The sequence below is a fragment of the Larus michahellis genome, chromosome 21 (genome assembly GCF_964199755.1).
Source record: "Larus michahellis chromosome 21, bLarMic1.1, whole genome shotgun sequence".
Taxonomy (NCBI): Eukaryota; Metazoa; Chordata; class Aves; order Charadriiformes; family Laridae; genus Larus; species Larus michahellis.
This window is the reverse complement of record NC_133916.1, coordinates 5,405,884-5,425,765: the sequence shown is the minus strand read 5'-3', so window position 1 is coordinate 5,425,765 and position 19,882 is coordinate 5,405,884. Positions and strand designations below refer to the sequence as shown.

Genomic DNA, 19,882 nt, shown 5'->3' with positions numbered 1-19,882 from the left:
GCTCGCATCCTCTCGGCGGTGCGAACGCGACCATTTTGCGGGGGGGATCGGAGAGCGGCGGCGAGCGCGGCGGCGGAGCGGTGACCGGGGGCGGGGGACGCCGCGCGGCCCAGGCAGAGGAGCGGGCGTCTCCCGCGGCGGGGCGCGGGGCCGGCGGCGGAGGCGCCTGAGCGGGGAAAGAGGCGGCTCCGGAGGCGCGGCCTGAGGCGCTGGGCCCAGGGCTCCCGCTCGCTCCGGGGAGGGGACGGGCGACGCCGAGCCCGCACCAGGCGACCGTTGTTTTTTCCCCCCCCTTCCCTTCAGCGCTGGGCGACGTCCCGCGGGCCGGGCCCGAACCGCCGTGGAAAATGTCCAGGCCTGTCAGGTGAGTCCTTGGCGGAGCGCGGAGGCCCCGCTCCCGCCTCTCCTCCCACCCGCCGCGCCAGCGCTGCCTCCTGCCCGCCCTCCTCCCGGGCCCGGCCCCCGGCGGCGGCGGCGGGTCGGCCGTGTAGGCCCTTCCGCAGCAGGCCTCGCCGCAGGGGCAGCCCGAAGCGAGGCGAGGCGGGCCGGGCCCAGCGGAGGGGCGGGAGGAGGGAGCCCGCTCGCCGGAGGGCAGGCCTGCGGCGGGGCTCCCGCGGGGCCCGGGGCGGCTGCGTGGCCGTGGAGAGGAGAGCGGGCGCGACGGAGGGGGTGGGCAGGCCGTATGGGCCGTTTTGTCCCCTATTTAGCTTTTTTTTTTCTTCCAACTTTTTATATTTTTTTATTATTATTTGCAACGCGGCTTGTTGCTGGCCAGGCGCGGGGGGATGCGGGCTACTGGCGCGTTTGGCCGCGCCGCTCCGGGGGTGCGAAGAGGAGAGGCCTTGGGGAGAGGCCGCCGCCGGCCTCCCACGTTTTGTAACGGGGAGGAGGGGGGAAATAAAGTGAACCTTTGCCATCCAGCCTGACCCACTTGGTGCAGGGCGGACGGGCGAGAGGCGGTGGTGGCCAGCAGGCCTCTGTCGCAGCCCCCCGCGCCCCCTTGCAAGAGAAGAGGGGGATTGGGGGGGAAGGGGGGGGGGGGGCAGAGCGAACCACGCTGGCTGGGGGAGGGGACAGGCAGGCGATAAGCCATGACCAGCGAGGGTCTGGGGGAGAGGGGCTGTGCAGAGAGGGGCTGTGCATGCGAGTTAAACCACGTTTAGGGGAGGAGTTCGGAGGAGCCGCCTCCTCTGGTGGGAACAGCATTGAACACACGCCCTTTTCCTCTCGCCTAACTGCTCTCCTCTGCTCGCCTTCCGACTGGTGTTTCCCCCCTTTCCCACCCCCCAAAAGGGCTGGTTTTAGGTGGTGGGGAGGAGGGGGAAAGCGTGGGCGGCTTAGCTAAAAGGGTCTGTGTTTCCCCCAGCAGCAAAGGAGGGAGGTCGTGGTGTTTGTGTCTTTAGTTAAAGAGCGTTGGACCTGCAGTGTGGAGCTGGAGGGGAATCTTACCTACGTTGTTGAATCATGATAACTTGGCAAATCTACGGGATAGAGAACATGACATGTATCCGAGAGTTTACTGGGGGGCGAGGAGTGTATTCTTTTTTTTTACTTTTCTCTGGAAAGTGCTCAGTGAACTTGTAACTTAAGTTGTCTTTATAAAAAAGGTAAGGGGCTTCATAAGGTATTCTTCAAATGCTCTGAAATTTTTTCATTCTCGAGATACTTTAAGTAACTGGTTGTACTTTTATTCCACATCACTGGGGTGTGATTCTTAGGTATTCTGGATATTTTAGAATAATAAATATGACATTAATTGTGACTATAAAAATTACATATATACACTTATAGATGATAGCCTTGGTATTCAAGTAATATCTCTAATACACAAGAGTTTAAAAAATAAATGGGGAGGAACTAGGACAACTTTGCTAAGTAGGGAGGTTTGGCCCAGTGATTAGTGAAACGGTTGTTTTTTCGTAGCTCTCTTTTTGACCAGTAGTGTATTCCTGCATGCAAAGGTAAGGGCAGATAAAGCTCAAAGTTCCAGTTTTAGGGAATTGTCTTGGGTTCAAAAGGTGGATTAGCAGGACTGGGTAAACGCTGCTCTGAAGCATCGGGCTTTGGCCTTCTGCAAGGCAGGATGTTGGACTAGATGGACTAGTGGCCTGATCTTGACTGACAGAGCCTGTGTTCTGAAATACAGTGGTGATGTGACTTTGCTGCTCAGGGTGACACTTCAGGGTACGTTCTGCTGGTGATTTATGTGCCAGCACTGGAGTCTTGCTACAGGTAAGGAAAGTGTTGTATCTTTAAAAGTATAGCTTCTAAGACTGAGCAACTCTGTGAGCAACTGTTTCTAAAAAATAATAATAAAAGAAATCTCTGTAAAATCCTGCAGTATTGTGAAAGATCTGACTTGTCTTACCCTCCGTTGACAGGCGCTGGTCTACAGGAAAATTAAGTGCCAAAGTCCATCAGGCTGTTAGTGGCAGAAAACTTTTTGGCGTGTGTCAGGAATAGATCTAGCATTCTGTTATCTAGCTGTATTTAGTAGTCCTTTCAGGGGAAAAAAAATGTGAATGCTCATTGGCTAGTATATTACATTGCTCTACTAGGTAGTAACTGGAGAACTCTCCTAACAGATTTTAATCCAAAACTTTTTAAATTGTATACATTTTCTTCTGGATATCTCAGCTAGTAATATGGAAGTCTGGTGAAAGGTTCCTCATCAGAATAAGATTTAGTGTTGGAAAATTTTTCTTCTATTCAATGGTCTTTGAATTAATTTATTATGTCTGCTAATTTGTAGTGAATATATATGCACTTAAGACAATGAACATAGTAAAGTCCAACATATATCCCCAGTTTCTGTTCGTTGGTAGAAGACTGCCTTAAGGGTGAGTCTGGTTGTTGAAGTCAGTTTCTTAAAATTGTTAAGAAGTAGTAACAAAGTCCCAGTATTTACAGGCTTCGTGTGCCTGGCACTTAGAGCCAAGTACTTTCTACACAATTAAACTTCTGGGTGGATAACGATAGTATTTGCACTATTGTTAGAAAATGGCAAGAAGTAAAAAGTAAAGGAACATACAGTTATTGAACCTCTGCATGTTGTAGCTAACTCTTCTGGTGTACTGCAAAGAGCATTTGGAGCTAGTGGCTACATTATAGCCCTATCTATTCTGGAATGCAAATGAAATAAAACATTTTGAGCCACGATTTTTATAGACAACATCAATTAATGAGTGTTAAGTAAGAATTTTAACTTTAAACTTGATGGAGCTTGCTTCTGCTTTTCCTTGCTGGTCACTTTCACTTGCTGGTACTCCTCTCCTGCAGGCATTGCAAAATGAAACCGCGTGGGCAAGTATGGAAATCACGGGGGTTTTTTTGTTTGTTCATTTTAAGATTAACATCAGATATTAATTGATCTATCTCAGTGCTTCAAGGCTTTATGTGCTTAGTTTTTCTTTATTAGTAACTCTTGAATCTTCATTGGCACTACAGTGGAAGAGTGTCCTTTGAAATTTTGCTTGCAAGAAAAAATGTATTTATCTATTAAATGTAACTTGTCATGTTGCCAGTGTTGTACCTGGACAATGTAAAGTATAAATATTGTGATTCTGGAAAACTTCCATGGGGTAGCAGGAAAGCAACACTTCCTTGGGGACTGGCGTTTAACTTGAGTAATAATGTGTGGTAGTGTCCAGAGATAAGCTATAGACGCTTTCCAGATAAGTTAAAAGGTCCTTGCTCTGAAAACTTTCAGTCTAAAGAGAAACAGAGAGCAAGGTAGGGGTATAATAAAAATCAAAATACCAGGAACAACACAGGTTGTAGAATTTCTTTTTTTTTTTTCGTTTGTGTGTGTATTGGAGTTTGGTTTTTCCCCCCTGCTCTGCATTGGAACATTTCTATATTGTATTTTAAAATCTTCTAAACTGTAGTTAGGTTCAAATGGAGCATGGGCACAAGACTGCTTAAACTGTTGCTGCATAAATCATTTAATTGCTTTATGGAGTTTCAAGTCATGTGTATCCCTAAAAATTCTGCAGATACCATGAGCAGTGCCTAGTCTTACTGACGTTTGGAGTTACACCAAGTCCAGACCCAAACAATCACCTCTGTAATTGGGAACCTCTAGTCGGTGAGTCTTGTCTGAGTACAGTTGTGCCGATTTTTAAATAGACTAACACCATAGTGACGTGTTTTAGGTACATAACTGTCACTAGGCTTTGATATTTCAACTTGCTGATGCATAATTGTAAATGAATGTTCATTTAAGGCCTAGCACTGTGTATTTGTTTTGCACAACTTTGAAAATACCTATTAAAAATCTGTCCTATCTTTTTTCTATCTGTGTATAAAAAAAGGCACCGAAGGGGTGCTTTCAGTGGTGATATTTATTGATAATGTGTTGTCTTCCAAGTGGGACACCTTTACCAACTGCAATGAGAACCAGAAAGTGAAACTGACCACTCCTTTAACGTGAAGAAAGATCTATAACTTTTATCACAAATGCTTGGTTTGATGGTTATACTGATTAAATGCTGTAGTTGGGGGGGGGCGGGGAGGAAATAAATCTTAGTGACCAGTTAATCTGTCATTCATTTTACTTGCCATATTGTATAAGAAGATCGGTTGTTACTTCTGGTAATCATTTGACCTAAACGTTCCTCCTCAGTGCATGATGAGATCAGTTACTAGCTTTTTGAAGACCCCTTCTGGCATTGCTTTTCAGAAGTATGTGTGGGGTTTTAAAACTTGGTCTTCATCTGTGGATTTTGATGCCTTTGGAAATATCTGGGGACCTAAGCATTCCCTTTAAAAAAAAAAAACAAACCAAAAGCTTTCTAGCTGATTGTTAGTTTTTATTCTGACATGTTGACTTACAAAGACTGAGGGTTTAGGGACCTCACTAGCTGAAGGTGGGGTGTTACGCCAAAATCCTTATTCAGTTGAAGAGGCATTTAGTGATCCTTTTAAATGTTGATATTGCTTTTCATCATTTCCAAATTTGAGTTTGGTAGGCATTGAGTATGGGACATAAGAATTACTGTGCATTTCTGAGTTCTTATGAAATTACTTGAGTATTACTTTGCTAAGTAAGTGCTTCCCGTGTAACGTGTTGATGAGTTACTAGATGAGTTACTCTTTATCCCAGAAATGTTGGACTGACAGCTGTTAGTGAAACCTTAGGCTATCGGGACCTCTTTCTATACCTTTCCTCTCCCAGTTCCTTTTCACGTGCACACTTTAAATGTTAAGCTGAATTAGTAAGTTATCTTAACATTTCAGTGCACATTTTAAACCAGGTTGAACAATATCCATCCCAGATGTCTACTAGACTGTCTTTTTATGCTCAGCCTAACTGAGTTGTACAAATAGTTTATGTTCATGCCTGGTTGGTTGCCTTAGCATCTTCTAGTTTTTGCTAGTGGCAAAGAGATACGCTTCATTGACAAAACCAGCAATGTTTTTTTTATCTGGCTTTCAACTCCAGTGAACTTACCTACTGTATTTTATCACCTTGGTATAATGAAAGATGCATTCTGTCTTTGCAAACTCATAGCTATTAAGCATTGCAGATCAGTGCTGTTGACAGTTCTAAAGAAGAACATAAGTAGATCTAAATGGAGTGAATGATGAGTATAAAGTGAGGAGAATGGCAGCTATGAGAGCAGTTTGTTTGATGGTTCTGCCCTTGTGAGCTTCTGTAGTTCTGTTGGGAAGACTTGCAAGTTTCTATCTTCAGTGATACCAGTGCAGATATTCCTTCAATCCTTCACCCTTCTCCTTGCCCTGCAAAATAGTATAAAGCAAGCCAAAGAGCCTTCTCTCTTGTTTTCTTCTGCCATCATGATTTTTTATTTCCTATTTTATACAACTGTCGCTGCTCCTGTTCACAAGGTAATGAGAGCCCAGCAGGATTTACTTTCTACCTGAAAACAGGGTATGGTGCTTAGGAAGAGGAGGGACATAGACAATGTTTTTCATTAATGTTTTATCTGACTGTGTTACATTTTCAGTTTCTGATTTAGTATGGGTCTCTGACTGAAATAAGCAAGATGAAGCTGTGTATGACCCAACTTCCTACAAGGTGGCGAAATTGCATTTTCTGTCTTGTTTGTTAGAGAAGTGATGTCAGAAACCATTCTTTTACAAAGCTGCTAGAACAGAATATGTGGCAATTCTACTTTCCCCCCTGTTTACGCTTTCAGAGGAAAAAACCCTAATATCTGATACTTAGACCAAATCAAGTATCTTAGTTACTTTATTATTATTCAGATGCTCACCAGAATAAAATTTAGTGTTTTCACTTGTGAGATGGATCAGGAGGCAATCTTCAGGAAGGCTGCCTGTTGGAACAGGAGTTTGAGTCCCTGGATGGTACACCATAACAAGCCTTGCCAGTAGTTGTATTCCTAAATTGGTATTTTACCATTTTTGGACCATGAGTGAGCAGCAGGGCTGTGTAGCACGTTGCTGTTGTACTTTGTTCCACTCATGCGTACTCTGAATCTTGGATGAGATTCAACCTGTAGAAATCTAATGATTGGTCTTGCTTTCTTTTTGTTTGCTTGTTTGTTTTTTGTTTTGTTGATGGGTTGGTGGTTCTGTTGGGTTTTTTTTTTTTTTTTGAGTTTTAGAGGCTTGGTGTAGAGTTGAAATCAAACAATCATGCTCCTTCATGTTTTGAAGGCTACTGCTGTAAGGCATGAATAGAGGTACTTGTACAGAAGGGTGACTTATAATTGATTCAAATGGATCAACAGCCAGAACACAACAATGACTTCTGGAGTATCTTTCAACTGAACAGTCCTACCAGCAATGCATGTTGTTAATCACAAAGTGCAGTTCAGTTATGGGAACCAAATGTGAAATTCCAGAGTCATGCTCTGCAGTGCCGGAGAGGGGAAGAGCATTGGGGTTTGTGCGCTGGATGGAGCTTGTGTTGGCTTCTCTTTGCAGTGGTCCTCAAGTCTGTGGTGCTGGGGAGGTCACTTAATCTGTCGCTTGCCTGACTTTTCTAGCTGTAGAGGTGAGCTCACGTGGTGCTAACGGCAAAAATCAAGTTTATCATTGGCTTTGAGTCAAAAGGATTGTACAAAGTATGTGTGGAGGGCTTTCTGAATCTCTGGTGCCTTCTTCAGCTGTGCTTCCTCCTCCCATTGCATGTCAGACGTAAGAGGTGGATGTTTGCAGTCTGTCTGAGGTGTTATCAGCTATAACTAAAATATAATTCAATTACACAGCTGTCTTGGTTCCCTTGAGTAGCTGTATTACAGGGCAGTTGTGTCTTGTCAATAAAGTAGTTGGGACAGATGCTGAGAAAACAAGTACTTACATTTTGGTTTTTAGGTTTTGGTAAGTTAGAAAAAATTAGGTAAGTTAGACATTGGTTTCAGTAATAGCTGCCTGTGTAGTTAGTTAATTTTGTCTAGAATTGGCTGTTGCAGTTGCACTGTTAATGATAGCTCATTACCTGTGCTACTTTCAGTTTGATTAGAGAGCAGAGAAGGTGCTGATAAGGTAAAGAAAGTATCGGTCCGTGCTCATTTGCTGTCCAAAAACATAGGTTGGGTGAAATGCATATTTTCTTCCATTGTTGTGCCTAGTGATACAGTTAAGCATTGTAATAGCTCTCTTACATCCTGTTAGAGCATCAAAGTAACTAATTGAGGAAGCTCCTAGAACTCCCTGGTGAAAACTTAAAATGCTTTAGAAACGGGGAACCTGTGGGAAAACAAAAATCTTGAGGAGAAGGTATGAGAGCAAGCATGATTATATTGAGCTGTGAGAAGCAGAAATTCAAAGAAGAGCAGTTAGGAAATGTTTATCTAATTCAGGATAGTATTTGTATACTTGTTTTATACCTGGAATCCTGATCTTCAATATCACAGCTTTGAGACAGGGTGTTAGGGGGAGCTCTGGCTTAAAGTTCAGGCTGATGCATTCTTTAAATACATGTTTAATCTTGAGATGCAGACAGTGCTTTAAAATAGTGCTTTCGGTAGTATAGTGATATATAATATGTATATATAGTTTTAATAATGAAAGAACTATGTAGCATAGGTTAAGACGACTCTTCCTCACTGCAGTGAGGAATAAGTGAGCCATAAGAGAGTGCTACTTACTATACAGCACTTTCAAATTCTGAGAATATAATCCACTCTGTTATAATAGATCCTTAGAAAAATGCTAGAAAATGCTGTGTGTTCATTTCTGACTTCAAAGGTGGAGGTGGCTTATTTATGAGAGTTTTCTTGGGATGTTTTTGGGATACAAATCCTGCACTGGAAGCAAGGATATGGCACTTTCTTCTTACTTGAAGAAAGCTTTTGTGTCTCTCTGAGGTTATGAATTGCTAATTTTATTTTATTTTTTCCCCCTGCTTTTTAACAGGAACAGAAAGGTGGTCGATTACTCCCAGTTTCAGGAATCAGATGATGCTGGTAAATGACTTCTCTTTTATTTTTTTTTTTCCCCCCTAACAATATAATATTTTGGGGCTACAGCAGTTCATTTATTGCTTTGCATATTAATTGTTTTGCTTCTAGTTCATCTTTAACTTAAATTCTAAGGAGTTTCTGCTCTTCACAGCCTCTGAACTGTTAATAAGTATTTGAAAATATAATGATTCTCATATGTTTTGTATTAAACAAACAATGGTGATAGAAATCTTATTATTTAATGCTTGTATTGTTGTAGTGCCCTGAGGCTGTTGGCAGCAACTCTCTTCTTTGGTCTATGTTATGTTCTGTGGCAGAATCTCCCTGATGCCACTTTTTTCTCCAGTAAAATATGTTTTCAATTTATTTTAGTGGACTCTAGTTAATTCCATAAAGGAATTTTTGTGAATTGCATCTAAAAAAAAATAAAAATCTTTATGTTCTCTGTGAATTAACAAAATATTTCTGAAAGCCATATGGACTGTTTTGTGTTCTTAGAAAATAGACATACTGCTACTGTTTGCTAAGTGAGGTTGCACTGATAATTAATGGAAACAAATATGCATAGTTCTTAATTGCAGTCCTGTTATTCATATTGTATAAGGTATTGTGTAATAGTTGTAAAAAGTTATGCTGTAAAATACTATATAATGACATACTTTTTCCCATCAGAGGACAGTTTGCTGTTAAAAGTGTGTAGAAATATGTATGGATGTTAACTTTTAATAGGTTTACATAATACCTCTGTTTTTGACTAGCTGTAAAATGAGATACTGTGTCCTCTTGTGAGGCTTTTTGTGTGTTTCCTAATAGTCCTGTGTCAGACTTGATTTTATGTGGCATTTTTATTGTGCTGTTGGCAGAAAAAAAGGTAAATCACTAGTTTAAGACAGGACTTTGCTTCTATAAAGTTTTGTTTGAAGCTTTGTGATTTTATTTTTTTTTTTGAAGGGCTTCTTTTTGATGTGCATGAAATGGTCAGTTTAAGTTATAGCTGAGGAAGTCAGTTTGCTGGGAACTAGGAGTTTGATTCAAAACCATTTTGTACTGTCCCGTCCAGATGAAGATTATGGAAGAGATTCAGGTCCCCCATCGAAGAAAATCCGTTCGTCTCCCCGGGAGGCTAAAAATAAGAGGCGATCTGGGAAGAATTCTCAGGAGGACAGGTAAAAGAAGCACTTCATCTGTTATGAACATGTCTCCAAACCTTGTCCTGCATGTGGGGAGCAGTATCTTGTAAGAGGGATGATTGTAAGCGGCATTCAAGGCCAGCAGTATAAGATACAGAGCTCTCGATCACAAGGCTTGCACAACCAGCTTGGACATTGAGGTGGTTCTTTCTTATCTGCGTAGACAGAGAAATCATGTGTGAAGTACTTGTCTCTAGTACTTCGTCATTAAAATAGCTTTCAAGAGCTAGACAGTTAGAATGGGAAGGAGTATGATCCGAGTTACAAAAACTGGCAATTAGTACAATTACCTAGGTAAGTTAGTGGCAAGATGCATTTCATTTTCCATGTTTTTTCGGTATGCTCAGAGCATTCCTGTGGTTAAAGATTAAATGGGATGGTAAAGTGGCAGTTAGGAGTACGGGCCATTTGTTAGCTCTGTGGTTCTTTGTTTCCCATTTCCTGTTTTGTCTAATTCAGAAACACAGTAACTTGTTTTGATAACTGAGTTGCTCCGGCAGTGTGAAAGGGCTCACTTAGAACTAAGCGAATGATTGTCATAAAACCTACTAAGTCAACTGACTGCTTTTGTGACAGACATCAACTTCAGGGATGGAGGTTCTGCCAGCTGGTTCTTATTCTATAAACCGAAGGTGTCTCTTTATTCTGTCGCACTGTTTGCGGGAATATAGGTAACTTACCAGCAGGCGTGCCTAAGAAGCTTCCTCAGTCATGCTCCTGTTCTATAAGTTAAAAGCGGAATGAAGGCATGGGAGTATTCACGTGGTCCACCTGCTATTGTGAACTGAGAGGGAGAGACTATTTTCACGCTGGCAAATGCCTGTAGCACCTGAAATCAAAGATTTAATGGGCACGATGTATAAAGAAATTGGGCTAGGCAGCTCCCAAAGCAACTAAATAGTTGACTTGATGTTCTACTAGCTTTGGGAATTTTTAAGTATGTAAGAATACTTCTGTGTTTATCACAAACATTGCAGAGGGCTTGCGTGTAAAACAAACTCATGTATTTAAGTGATTGAAATCCACAGCTATCTGTATAAGACTGAAAACATATGGGCCTGAGGGGCTGAAATGTGACAAGTTATCTAAACTATTAGAGTTCTCGAGAAATGTTGTGTGTCAGCTCCCACTGCCAAATTTGAAAGTAGCAACGATTTGATCTATTGTATTTCTTGACCTTGTCAAAGTCTGCAGTTCAGCCATTCCTGAAGCATATGTTGTACATCAGTGGCCTTCAACAGAGTATTCCTGTTTAAAACACTTGTTTATTCTCTGATTGGAGTGCATGTTCTCACATGCTGGAAGGAAGACCCTCTTTGGACAGTGGTAATGACTAATGATGGGTGTTTGGATAAGAACAGAACATTAGTATCTGCTTGATAGGGATACCCTCTGATGAGGATTGAAACCACTAGAAGGGAGTAGTGAAACTCCATCAGAGATCAGATCGTTTGGGAGATTGTAGACCAAATATGTTCTGGTTAAGTGCTCTATGGCAGTGCACAGAGAATGAAGCAGTCTAAAGAAAACAATGACAGGAAGACAAGTGATGACTATAAATCTATTGAGAGTAAAACTTTTCCATTTATAGACTCAGACATGCATTAGCATAAAAAATTTCAAAATTCTAACTGTAAAATGGAAGACATCTGGGTTATTGGTAGATTTCAGAGTGAAGTGCATGGTTCATCTCAACCTTATTATTTCCTGGTTGGTTCACTTGATTCCATGTAAGTTTGTATGTGATTCGGAGTTCGAACGTTATCTTTCCAACCATGATAATTACATATACAGCTGAGTAATCCTGAAGTATAACATGATAATGTCCAGGGAAGGTGCATATTGCCATCTTAGAGACCAGTTTGCTCTCTGAAAATTGGTATTTTCCATACAGCAATGACTGAAATAGAGGTTAAAATAGCAGTCAAACTCTGTCTTTCTCTCATTTTCAGTGAGGATTCAGAGGAAAAAGATGTGAAGACTAAAAAAGATGATTCACACTCGGCAGGTAACTACATTGTACTGATGGTGTGTCTTCAAAATAAAGACCAGCTTGTAAGAGTTACAGGAATAAGATTTCACGTAGGAAAGAAATTGTTCTGACTAGCGAAGCATGTGCTTTTCCAATACACTTACCTTGACCTGGATGCTGCCTCTACTCCTGTTACTTCCAGCCCTGATTTGGGGTAACATACTTTTTTTGGGTAATATGATGCTGAGATAAAGTTTTTCTTTACAGGTAGATAGATGCATATTAATCTTCCCTGTAGTTCTCAACCATATTTCAGAATGATACAAGAAACTTCATATTTGTACTTTCTCCTTCCAGATGAAGATTTTGGCAGTGAAGATGATGACTTAGGAGCAGATGATGGCAAAGCTGACAGTGACTATGAGAGCTCTCAAAAAAGCAAAAAAGGAAAAAAGGCTAAACCAGAAAAGAATAAGAGAGCAGCCTCCAAATCCAGGAAAAGGCCTGCAGGTAAAAAAAAAAAAAAAGGGTTGCTAGTCTTTGCAGGGAAAGATACTGCACAATATCTTTGTTGGGTGACTACAGAAAAGTGCTTATTAGGTTGAATGTGACCGCGTTCTCCTCACTGCTCAGTTATTCGGTGAGCATCTTGATTAACTTTCTCATGAACGGTTTGACCTTTGCCTTGCCCATGTGCTACCTGAAGACAGTTACGTGGTCTGTGTTCTGTATCTTCATTGTAACTTGGTGACTTTTGCTGCAGAGGACAGTGAGGATGAGAAAGAAGACCACAAAAATGTGCGTCAGCAACGACAGGCAGCATCCAAAGCAGCTTCTAAACAACGAGAGATGCTTATGGATGATGTGGGTAGTGAGGAGGAAGAACAAGAGGATGATGAGGCACAGTTCCAGGAGAGTGAGTAAATGGGATTGTAAAAAGTTAAAATAAAATTTGTTATTTGACTGCGACAGTGAAGACTAAAGTTTTTCGTCTCGGCAATTTATTTGATATTGCTTTTCTGTCCAACAGACCAAGCTTATGTTTTTCACATCTAGAATTTTTGTTTGAAGTTTGCAGCAAAGATCTTTGTATGTCTTTATAAGCAGCCCTAAAGGATTATTTTAAAGTTCTTAATGCTTTTTGCTGCGTCTTGCTATCCCATTGGTTTTGGGGCATTGATGCTACTTTCAGGTGATAAAGAAGTACTTTATCCTTGATTGATCAAAGTAGGACAGTTTGTTTCATAAGAAGAGAGGGGTTCAGCCGGTAATGAACCACCGTAAGTTCATGAAATACCAAGTGCAAACATGATTTCAGAACGAAGTAAGAGTACCATTGAAAAGATCACTTCTCTCTGTCAAGAGATTCTCTTTATTTTGAGATGGGTTACTTACTGAGGAGATGGAGCATACTTTGAGAACCTCAAATCACTTGTGTGTTTCATCATGCTAGTGCTTTATCCCTCCCAGTGTAAAATCTTCTCCTATGTCCAGTTTCATTAGCACAGCAGATAGGTGGAAGCTCATAAGGTCACAGAGTCCTAGTTTCCCGTCTCTGCAGTTTAACTGGCAGATCTCTCAACTGTATCTTCTGCTCCCTTTCCTTTTTTTCAAAAAACTTAAATTTCTTTGTGCTTTCAGCAGATTCAGGAAGCGATGAAGACTTCCTCATGGAAGATGATGATGATAGTGACTATGGCAGTTCAAAAAAGAAAAATAAAAAGGTCTCCAAGAAATCCAAGCCAGAGAGGAAAGAAAAGAAAATGCCGAAGCCCAGGCTAAAGGCTACAGGTGCGTCTATGCAAATAGTCGCACAGTTTGCTTTAGAAGCACGTGTTTTCTTTTTCTACTATGGAAGACTCAGTGGAAGTCTTGGGATCGTTAAGCATTCACATAAAATGTTGAAGGGCTAATTCATGTAACTTGCCATGATTTAAAGCAGCACTGGGAAATAATAAGGTGGCTTTAATTCTTATTTAAAAGATTGAGTTAGTATATATGTCTCTTGGGCAAAAGCTGCGTAGTTTGCAAAACCTTCCCTATGGAGGTGCTGCAGTCTGACTTTCTGTGTCTCATAGCCAAATAATAGAATTTGTGTCTTTCTTTGGAATTCATGGACTTTGTGATGTTTTCAGGGTGGAGGAAGGCAGAGAAATTTGAATGAAACGATAATTTGATGCATTTCTGCAGGAAGTCTAAAATCATAATAGCAACGTATGTACTGGTTTGACAGTAGGCTAGCTATGCTAGTTTATGATATCATATACAATAATTAGTTAGGAACTGCAATTAAATAGTTTTTAAATCTTGTTAGTTAACTTTCCAGTTCAGCCTTACTAATATGGAGTGCAAAAACCACTCTGTGTGTGGTACGGTCAAAGCAAAATGAATCCTGCTACTGAAGCATCTCATAAATCGTGTTTGTATAAAGCCATATGCTTTTTTTGGTTTTGCTAGAGATCATAATTTTTATAAGCTTTTTCTTTTTTCAGTGACCCCCAGTCCAGTGAAAGGCAAAGGGAAGGCGGGCCGCCCCACAGCCTCCAAGGCAACAAAAGAAAAGACCCCATCCCCCAAAGAAGAGGATGAAGAGCCTGAAAGTCCCCCAGAAAAGAAAAAATCAGCCAGCCCTCCACCAGAGAAGTCAGGGGATGAGGGATCTGAAGATGAAGCACCCTCTGGTGAAGATTAAATGGCAGTTGAAAAAAATCTTTGTTTAAAAAAAAAAAAAAGGAAAAAAAGAAAAAGGAAAAGAAAACATACTTAGGGGTAGAACACGGTTTTGGCTGTGGCTTGACTCATGGGCTTTGAATGCTGTCTTTACTTTCAGCTGTTTAATACAGTGTATCCTTTTTTTAATAAGAGGAAACCCTTATACAGTAATATTTTGAAGTCAATGTTCTCTGTTGGCCATTCCGTTCTCCCTCCCCCACCAAATCTGAAAGCCATTTGAGACAAATTAACAGACCATTTAAATATATATTTTTTTCAAGGGATACTGCAGTTGTGAAGCAATAAGGTTTGAGACTGATACGTGGAAACCATACTTACAAATCGTTAAGTAGAATAGATTTCCCAGTGCTGGTAAGAGTTCTTTAAAACTATTATTCTGTATTTGAATATGTGGAAAAAATGAACCTATGCTTTAACAGACTTCTGTTGATACAAGTTCACTTTCAGAAATAATGTAGTTGATATGAATTCCAATTGAGGAACAGGAAACATGGGGAGGAAACCTATGTTTCTTGGATTCAGGCACACTTTTCACGGAAAGCAATTAAGAGATTGTAGATGGTCCGCTGTCTTTTATTTAGAAAAGACCCTCCAATTAGGTTGCAAGATCTTTTGTCTTTGCTGGATAGAATACTATTCTGCTTTAGGCAAATTGCAGTTCATTCAATACAAACTCAGATATACAACCTTCTTACATCCATTAACTATTTTATTTCTTCCAAGGTTGGCTATAGATGGGCAGAATAGGGAAGAGAAATTGAAAACAATTTTTAAAACTCTGGTTTCCATTTGGTATTGTGGAAAATGTCTTTAAAGTTTTTCCAAGGAAAAAAAAAATATGGGTAGTGTAAAACTAAATTCTTTAGCTTTTGGGGCGAGGGATGTCCTTTTCTAAATGTGAAGCAAAGGATTCCTGTAATGCTCTGGTCAGTCTCGGATCCCATGAGTCACGCTTAAGTGTTTCTCTTCTCTCCCCCCGTCTGTCCTCGGAAAGGCTATGTAGTCATACCTCTCAGCCTCTCCAGCCGCAGTGCTGGCCAGCAGACTTCCATCGATACTGAACATCACCCCCGTACCACTTCCACGTCTTCATCCTTCCATCCTACAGCGTGGGGGGCTTTGCTCCCACGCAGACATGTCTGCTTCTAACTGTTGGTCATCATTCTGCTCCCTGAGCCTCAGACGTGCTGAATAGGGAACAGTGTTAAAAGATGAAGCTAGGAGGAAGTGGAGTTTGGAAGCAGTGTAGCAGGGCTGTCGTTTTGTAATAAAAGCAAGATGTCCCTCTAAATGCAAGACACTTGAAATGTGTGTGGTGGCATTTTACTGTGTTTTTATCAAAGCAGCCATATCCTTTTTTAATCTTTAATTAAAATACCCAAGCCTTGGTTTTCAAAGCCTAATACAGAGGTTGCTGCCATGTTTGTTGGTGGAAATATTGAAAACTGGACCTGCCATTTTTCTTTCTTTTTTTTTTTTTTTCTTAAACCCTTTGTGCTTTCTGTATGTTGCTCACAGTTATAGCTGATAAGCTTTGCATCTTTTTTTTTGTCACAGAACTACACGTTTTGTAACCAGCCTCTTGAAGGTAACATAAGGCAGCTAATTAGTTGGATTTCTGGTGCGCATGCTACCAGATTTGTTAATCCTGTTTGGATTTTTAGAGAGCTTTTAGATGTGATACACTAATATGACCAGGAAGGACACTTGGCTGAATGGCATAGGGAGCCTGAAGATGCTGAGCCCAGTGTGGAGCCTATAATGCGGAACGGAATATTAATATAACAGCCGAGTGATTGTCTTGTGTGATTCATAGCCATGGATTTTATTGAGGCTGGTAAATTACTTTACCTTGGCTTATAAAAAATTAAGTTCTCTAACATTCTTTACTATAATGAAACTACTGTTGCCGTTACAATAAAGATGATCGGTGTTTCCATTGTAAATCTTTTTTTTTTGAAGTGGTTTAATTTTGCAGAACAGCTTAAGGCTGGCATGAAGGATCAGTCTTGAAAAAGAAGCGAATGTAATCCCCTCTCCTCTCCCACACCTCTTCCCACCTTCCAGATCTCTGGGAGAGCAGAGTTTCTTGCATTCCCTCCACTCCTAGACGAGTGCTTCTTGGGTAATACGGGGAAATAAATGGCGAAGTTCTAAAAAACACTTGCGTTCAATTTGGGGATAGTATACACTTTTATGAATGTCTGGTCCACACAGTTGTTCCCCTTCAGTCCAGACTATGTTTCAAGCTGTTCTTGTCTATTGGGTTCTTACGGTTTTTTTGGTATTAAAATGTGCAAGGGTTACTTAAACGTAGAATACCTCTAGCTGATCTGGTCAAACAGCTGTTTCTTTGCCCGCTAGACCAGACTTTTTTCTGAAGAGTGTATTTTGTAAGTTCCATTTAAAATATATTCTTGAGGTTTTTTTCTACCACAGTTAACTAAAGTTAAGGCTGTGAAAAATATGTTTCTGTTGTTCTCAGTTCAGATTTTGGACTGGATTATTTTATGCCTGGCAGTTTTGGCCCTTTATCTTACAAAACTGTTCTGCTTTCTCATGTGTTCATCTCTAATGGCTGTTACAGGCTGCATGATGCTTATCTTTGAGTTTGTTACAACCCAAACACTATGTAAATCCTGTACTACTTCTGGGATTTTGTAACTTTTTCTATACCTTACTGTTTTGCTGATTGTGCAAACACTAAGCCCTAATGGTCTGTTGGGTTACTCTTAGAAATGCAGGAGTTTACGTTTTTACAGATAAGAGGAAAATTATGAAGGTTAATACATGTTTTTTGGGTTTTTTAGTACACAACATTTTCCGGTAGCTGCAGACTTCACATTTTTAAATGTCCTCTTTAAATAATTTGTATTAAGCATTCTGATTTCTTGAAGGAAAGCTGTAAAAATGCCTTTCTCTAGGAGCATGAATAGTTCTCCATGGAGCAGAAAGTTACATTCACAGAAGAAGGCTTTGAAAAGATTGTCTTCTGTTACACAGCTGTAGTTTTGGAGCCTTTGCAGAGAGGTAAACAAATTTATTCCAATGTTCAGTTAACTTAGTACCCTGCCCTGGTCTTACTCTTAAAATGGTAGTTCATAACTAACTTCCATTATATAGCCTTTCATTCATTCCGTTCTGAATCCACACCACCACATTGAGTTTCGCAGTTATATGTCAGTAGTACTGCCTTTAACTGGCCAGAAGACTTGATCAGTAAAAATTGGAATTTCAGTTGGAATTTCATACTAAAGATTATTTCCTTTGGTTTCTGTTTGATCAGCATGAAAATGCCAAATGTGTCAAGCTAAATGGGTTTCAGAATGGATTGTGGGTGAGAGCAAGACTTAGAAATGGGGCAGCCAAGAAGCTTTTCATTTTGTTGTTTTAACTTCATCAAAGCAGCAGAGTGTGTGGGGAGAGAAGCAGCACACCTTGGGTGGCTTCTGCTGGGGCACCTCACCGATGCCAGTAACAGTGCTGAGCCTGCTCAGCTCCTGTTGCCACCGCACGGCGGCATCCACAGGTGATGGGCTACCAGGGCAGTAGCAGAAGATGTGCTTGAATTCCTTTTTTTCTTTTTTTCTTTTTTTCTTTTTTTTTTCCCCCTCCGCTGGTGACGGTCACAAAGGTACAATAGACACTGAGGCACCCAGGTTAAGGAGGGAGGGAAGTAAACTGTAACATGCTGGAAGCTTTTGAGCTGTAGAAACTGGTGCTTTGCTTTATGTAATTTGTTTGTGAAGTGTTTATTTTTATAACAGATCATATTGTTGAACACATGGTTCTTAAAAACTACAAACTGATCCATGAGTTTAATATTTGAGAAGTGGATGTTCATCTGCTGGGGGAGGCAGGATATGAAAATGTAAGCAGATGGATATTTAAAGGGACACTGTCACAAAATAGTTGCTGGCATGTAGGATATGTTAGTTTGGGGGACTCGCATCTATATGTGGAAATTATATATTCTATATGTATATGATCAAATAGAAAATTTTCCCTGAAGTTTGAATATTTTTGGGGAGGTTTAAATAAAAGTTCTGCTAATGAAACTAGGAAGCAGAACTTAACTATTATGTTCTTGCTGTCCAGGTTGGCTTTTTTTTTTTTTTAAGTACCATAAGGAGTATCAGAGCTCTGAAAGATGACAGTGTCCTTCCGAGACCTCCCCAAATCAAGTGTATCCTCGTTTTAAACTTCCCACTTCAGTAGATGACTGGCATTTGAATGTCTTTTCATTGAACTCTTTCTATTAAAACACAAATGTTTCTAAGTCTAGTCAAGTTCTCACCATGTGCTGACTCTGTATCAACCACTATTGGAAGCGACTCTCTAGACTGCCTGCCCCCTTCAGCCGCGGTGAATCGAGTGGGTCCATCGGCCTCAGCACGCTCAGTGTGACTGCAAACACCATTGTGCATATGCTTTGTATATTGGGGCAAGGGTTTTTTATATATATATTTTGGGAGGGGTAGTGGGTGGGATGGAGAAATACTCAATCAGCTTAAGCCAGAATAATGTGTGTAAAAGCCCCTGAAGTATTTTGTGTGTGAGTGCGCGGGTGTGAGTGCGCGCATGGGAGTGTCTGACATCTTATTCCCTTTGTGTTCTGAAGATTTGTGAGTTTTACTTTTTTTTTTTTTTCCTGCAGAAGCAATTGTTACAAAAAAATTGTAAATAAGAGCTACATTACTTTTGTTTAACCATGAACATCATGTCACAGCAAACCCTGAATAATCACTTTGAAGGTAGAGGAGGAGACTCCAGGTCGGGCCTTGGGCCCTGCGCTATCTGCAAGGCATCATTATATGGTATGCAGTGAATATTTGTCTTGAGTATTTGCAATCCCCTGTTGAGCTTTTCTAAAAATCGGGCTCTTTGCAGTTTCTCTCCCCATCCCTTTTAATTTTTTGTTTTTTTTTCTTAAATCTCGAGAGCAGACAGAAAAAGGGGCAGCTGCAGACTGTTCCAGCGCTGCTGGCCCGTGCCGGGGTGTGTGTTGCAGACGTGGCTGCCATCACTGGGCCCCGTAGGGTTGGTGACTTTTGCAATACCTTGACAATACTGAGATCTACCGCATGGTACTAGGAGTTAAGTCTGAATGTAACATTAATGCTTTATTTAAAATAAAAACAACACTTTTTTTTTTCCAAAGGGTTGAAGTGAACATGACTGTTGACCATGTTCGTGAATTTATAGGTGCAACATTCATTGGTAGAATTGTGTGATGGTCTTTTGTGCTACTTAATTTTACATATTCCAGTCTCTGTATGTACCTGCAAAGAAAGAAAAAAAAAAAAATAACAAAACCCTGCTTTGCTTTTATTGAAGGGTTCCCAGGACTGCATACCTGCTCCTGAGCTCTGTTTTAAGTATGTGTATCCTTCGCTTGTATTTTGTATTAAAAAAAACCACAAGGAAAAAGAACCCTTTATTGTTCAGCATGTTGGAATTGTGTCCCCTCTTTTATTTTTCTCCTTTTTGGAATATATTAAGCAACTCATTCTTCTGTATCTTTTATTTTCTTTTGTAAACTTTTTGGTTTTGTTTAAAAATGGCTTTATAAAAGGGCTTTTATAACCCATAAA

At 40.7% G+C, this 19,882-nt stretch overlaps 1 protein-coding gene across 4 annotated transcripts; it reads left to right on the top strand.

Annotated features, from left to right (window-relative positions):
* Window positions 1-19,882, top strand: NUCKS1 (nuclear casein kinase and cyclin dependent kinase substrate 1). 4 transcript variants are annotated; one of them, XR_012584341.1, is made up of 9 exons: window positions 1-364; window positions 8,347-8,396; window positions 9,454-9,559; window positions 11,536-11,591; window positions 11,913-12,065; window positions 12,319-12,471; window positions 13,197-13,346; window positions 14,048-17,318; window positions 18,946-19,882. XR_012584341.1 is itself a non-coding variant. In XM_074564083.1 (8 exons), exons 1-8 carry the CDS (start codon window positions 348-350, stop codon window positions 14,245-14,247), a joined length of 885 nt encoding a protein of 294 aa, XP_074420184.1. In that variant the 5' UTR covers window positions 1-347; the 3' UTR covers window positions 14,248-19,882. The 4 variants fall into 4 exon arrangements, 2 of the variants coding, with proteins under 2 accessions (XP_074420184.1, XP_074420185.1); XR_012584342.1 differs by having other exon boundaries at window positions 14,048-19,105; window positions 19,235-19,882; XM_074564083.1 differs by having other exon boundaries at window positions 14,048-19,882.

Excerpts from the sequence above, each read along its gene's own strand:
- NUCKS1 (XM_074564083.1), top strand. Across the intron at positions 8,397-9,453 it reads TCAGGAATCAGATGATGCTG|ATGAAGATTATGGAAGAGAT; the intron begins GTAAATGACTTC and ends TGTCCCGTCCAG. Across the intron at positions 13,347-14,047 it reads GCCCAGGCTAAAGGCTACAG|TGACCCCCAGTCCAGTGAAA; the intron begins GTGCGTCTATGC and ends TTCTTTTTTCAG.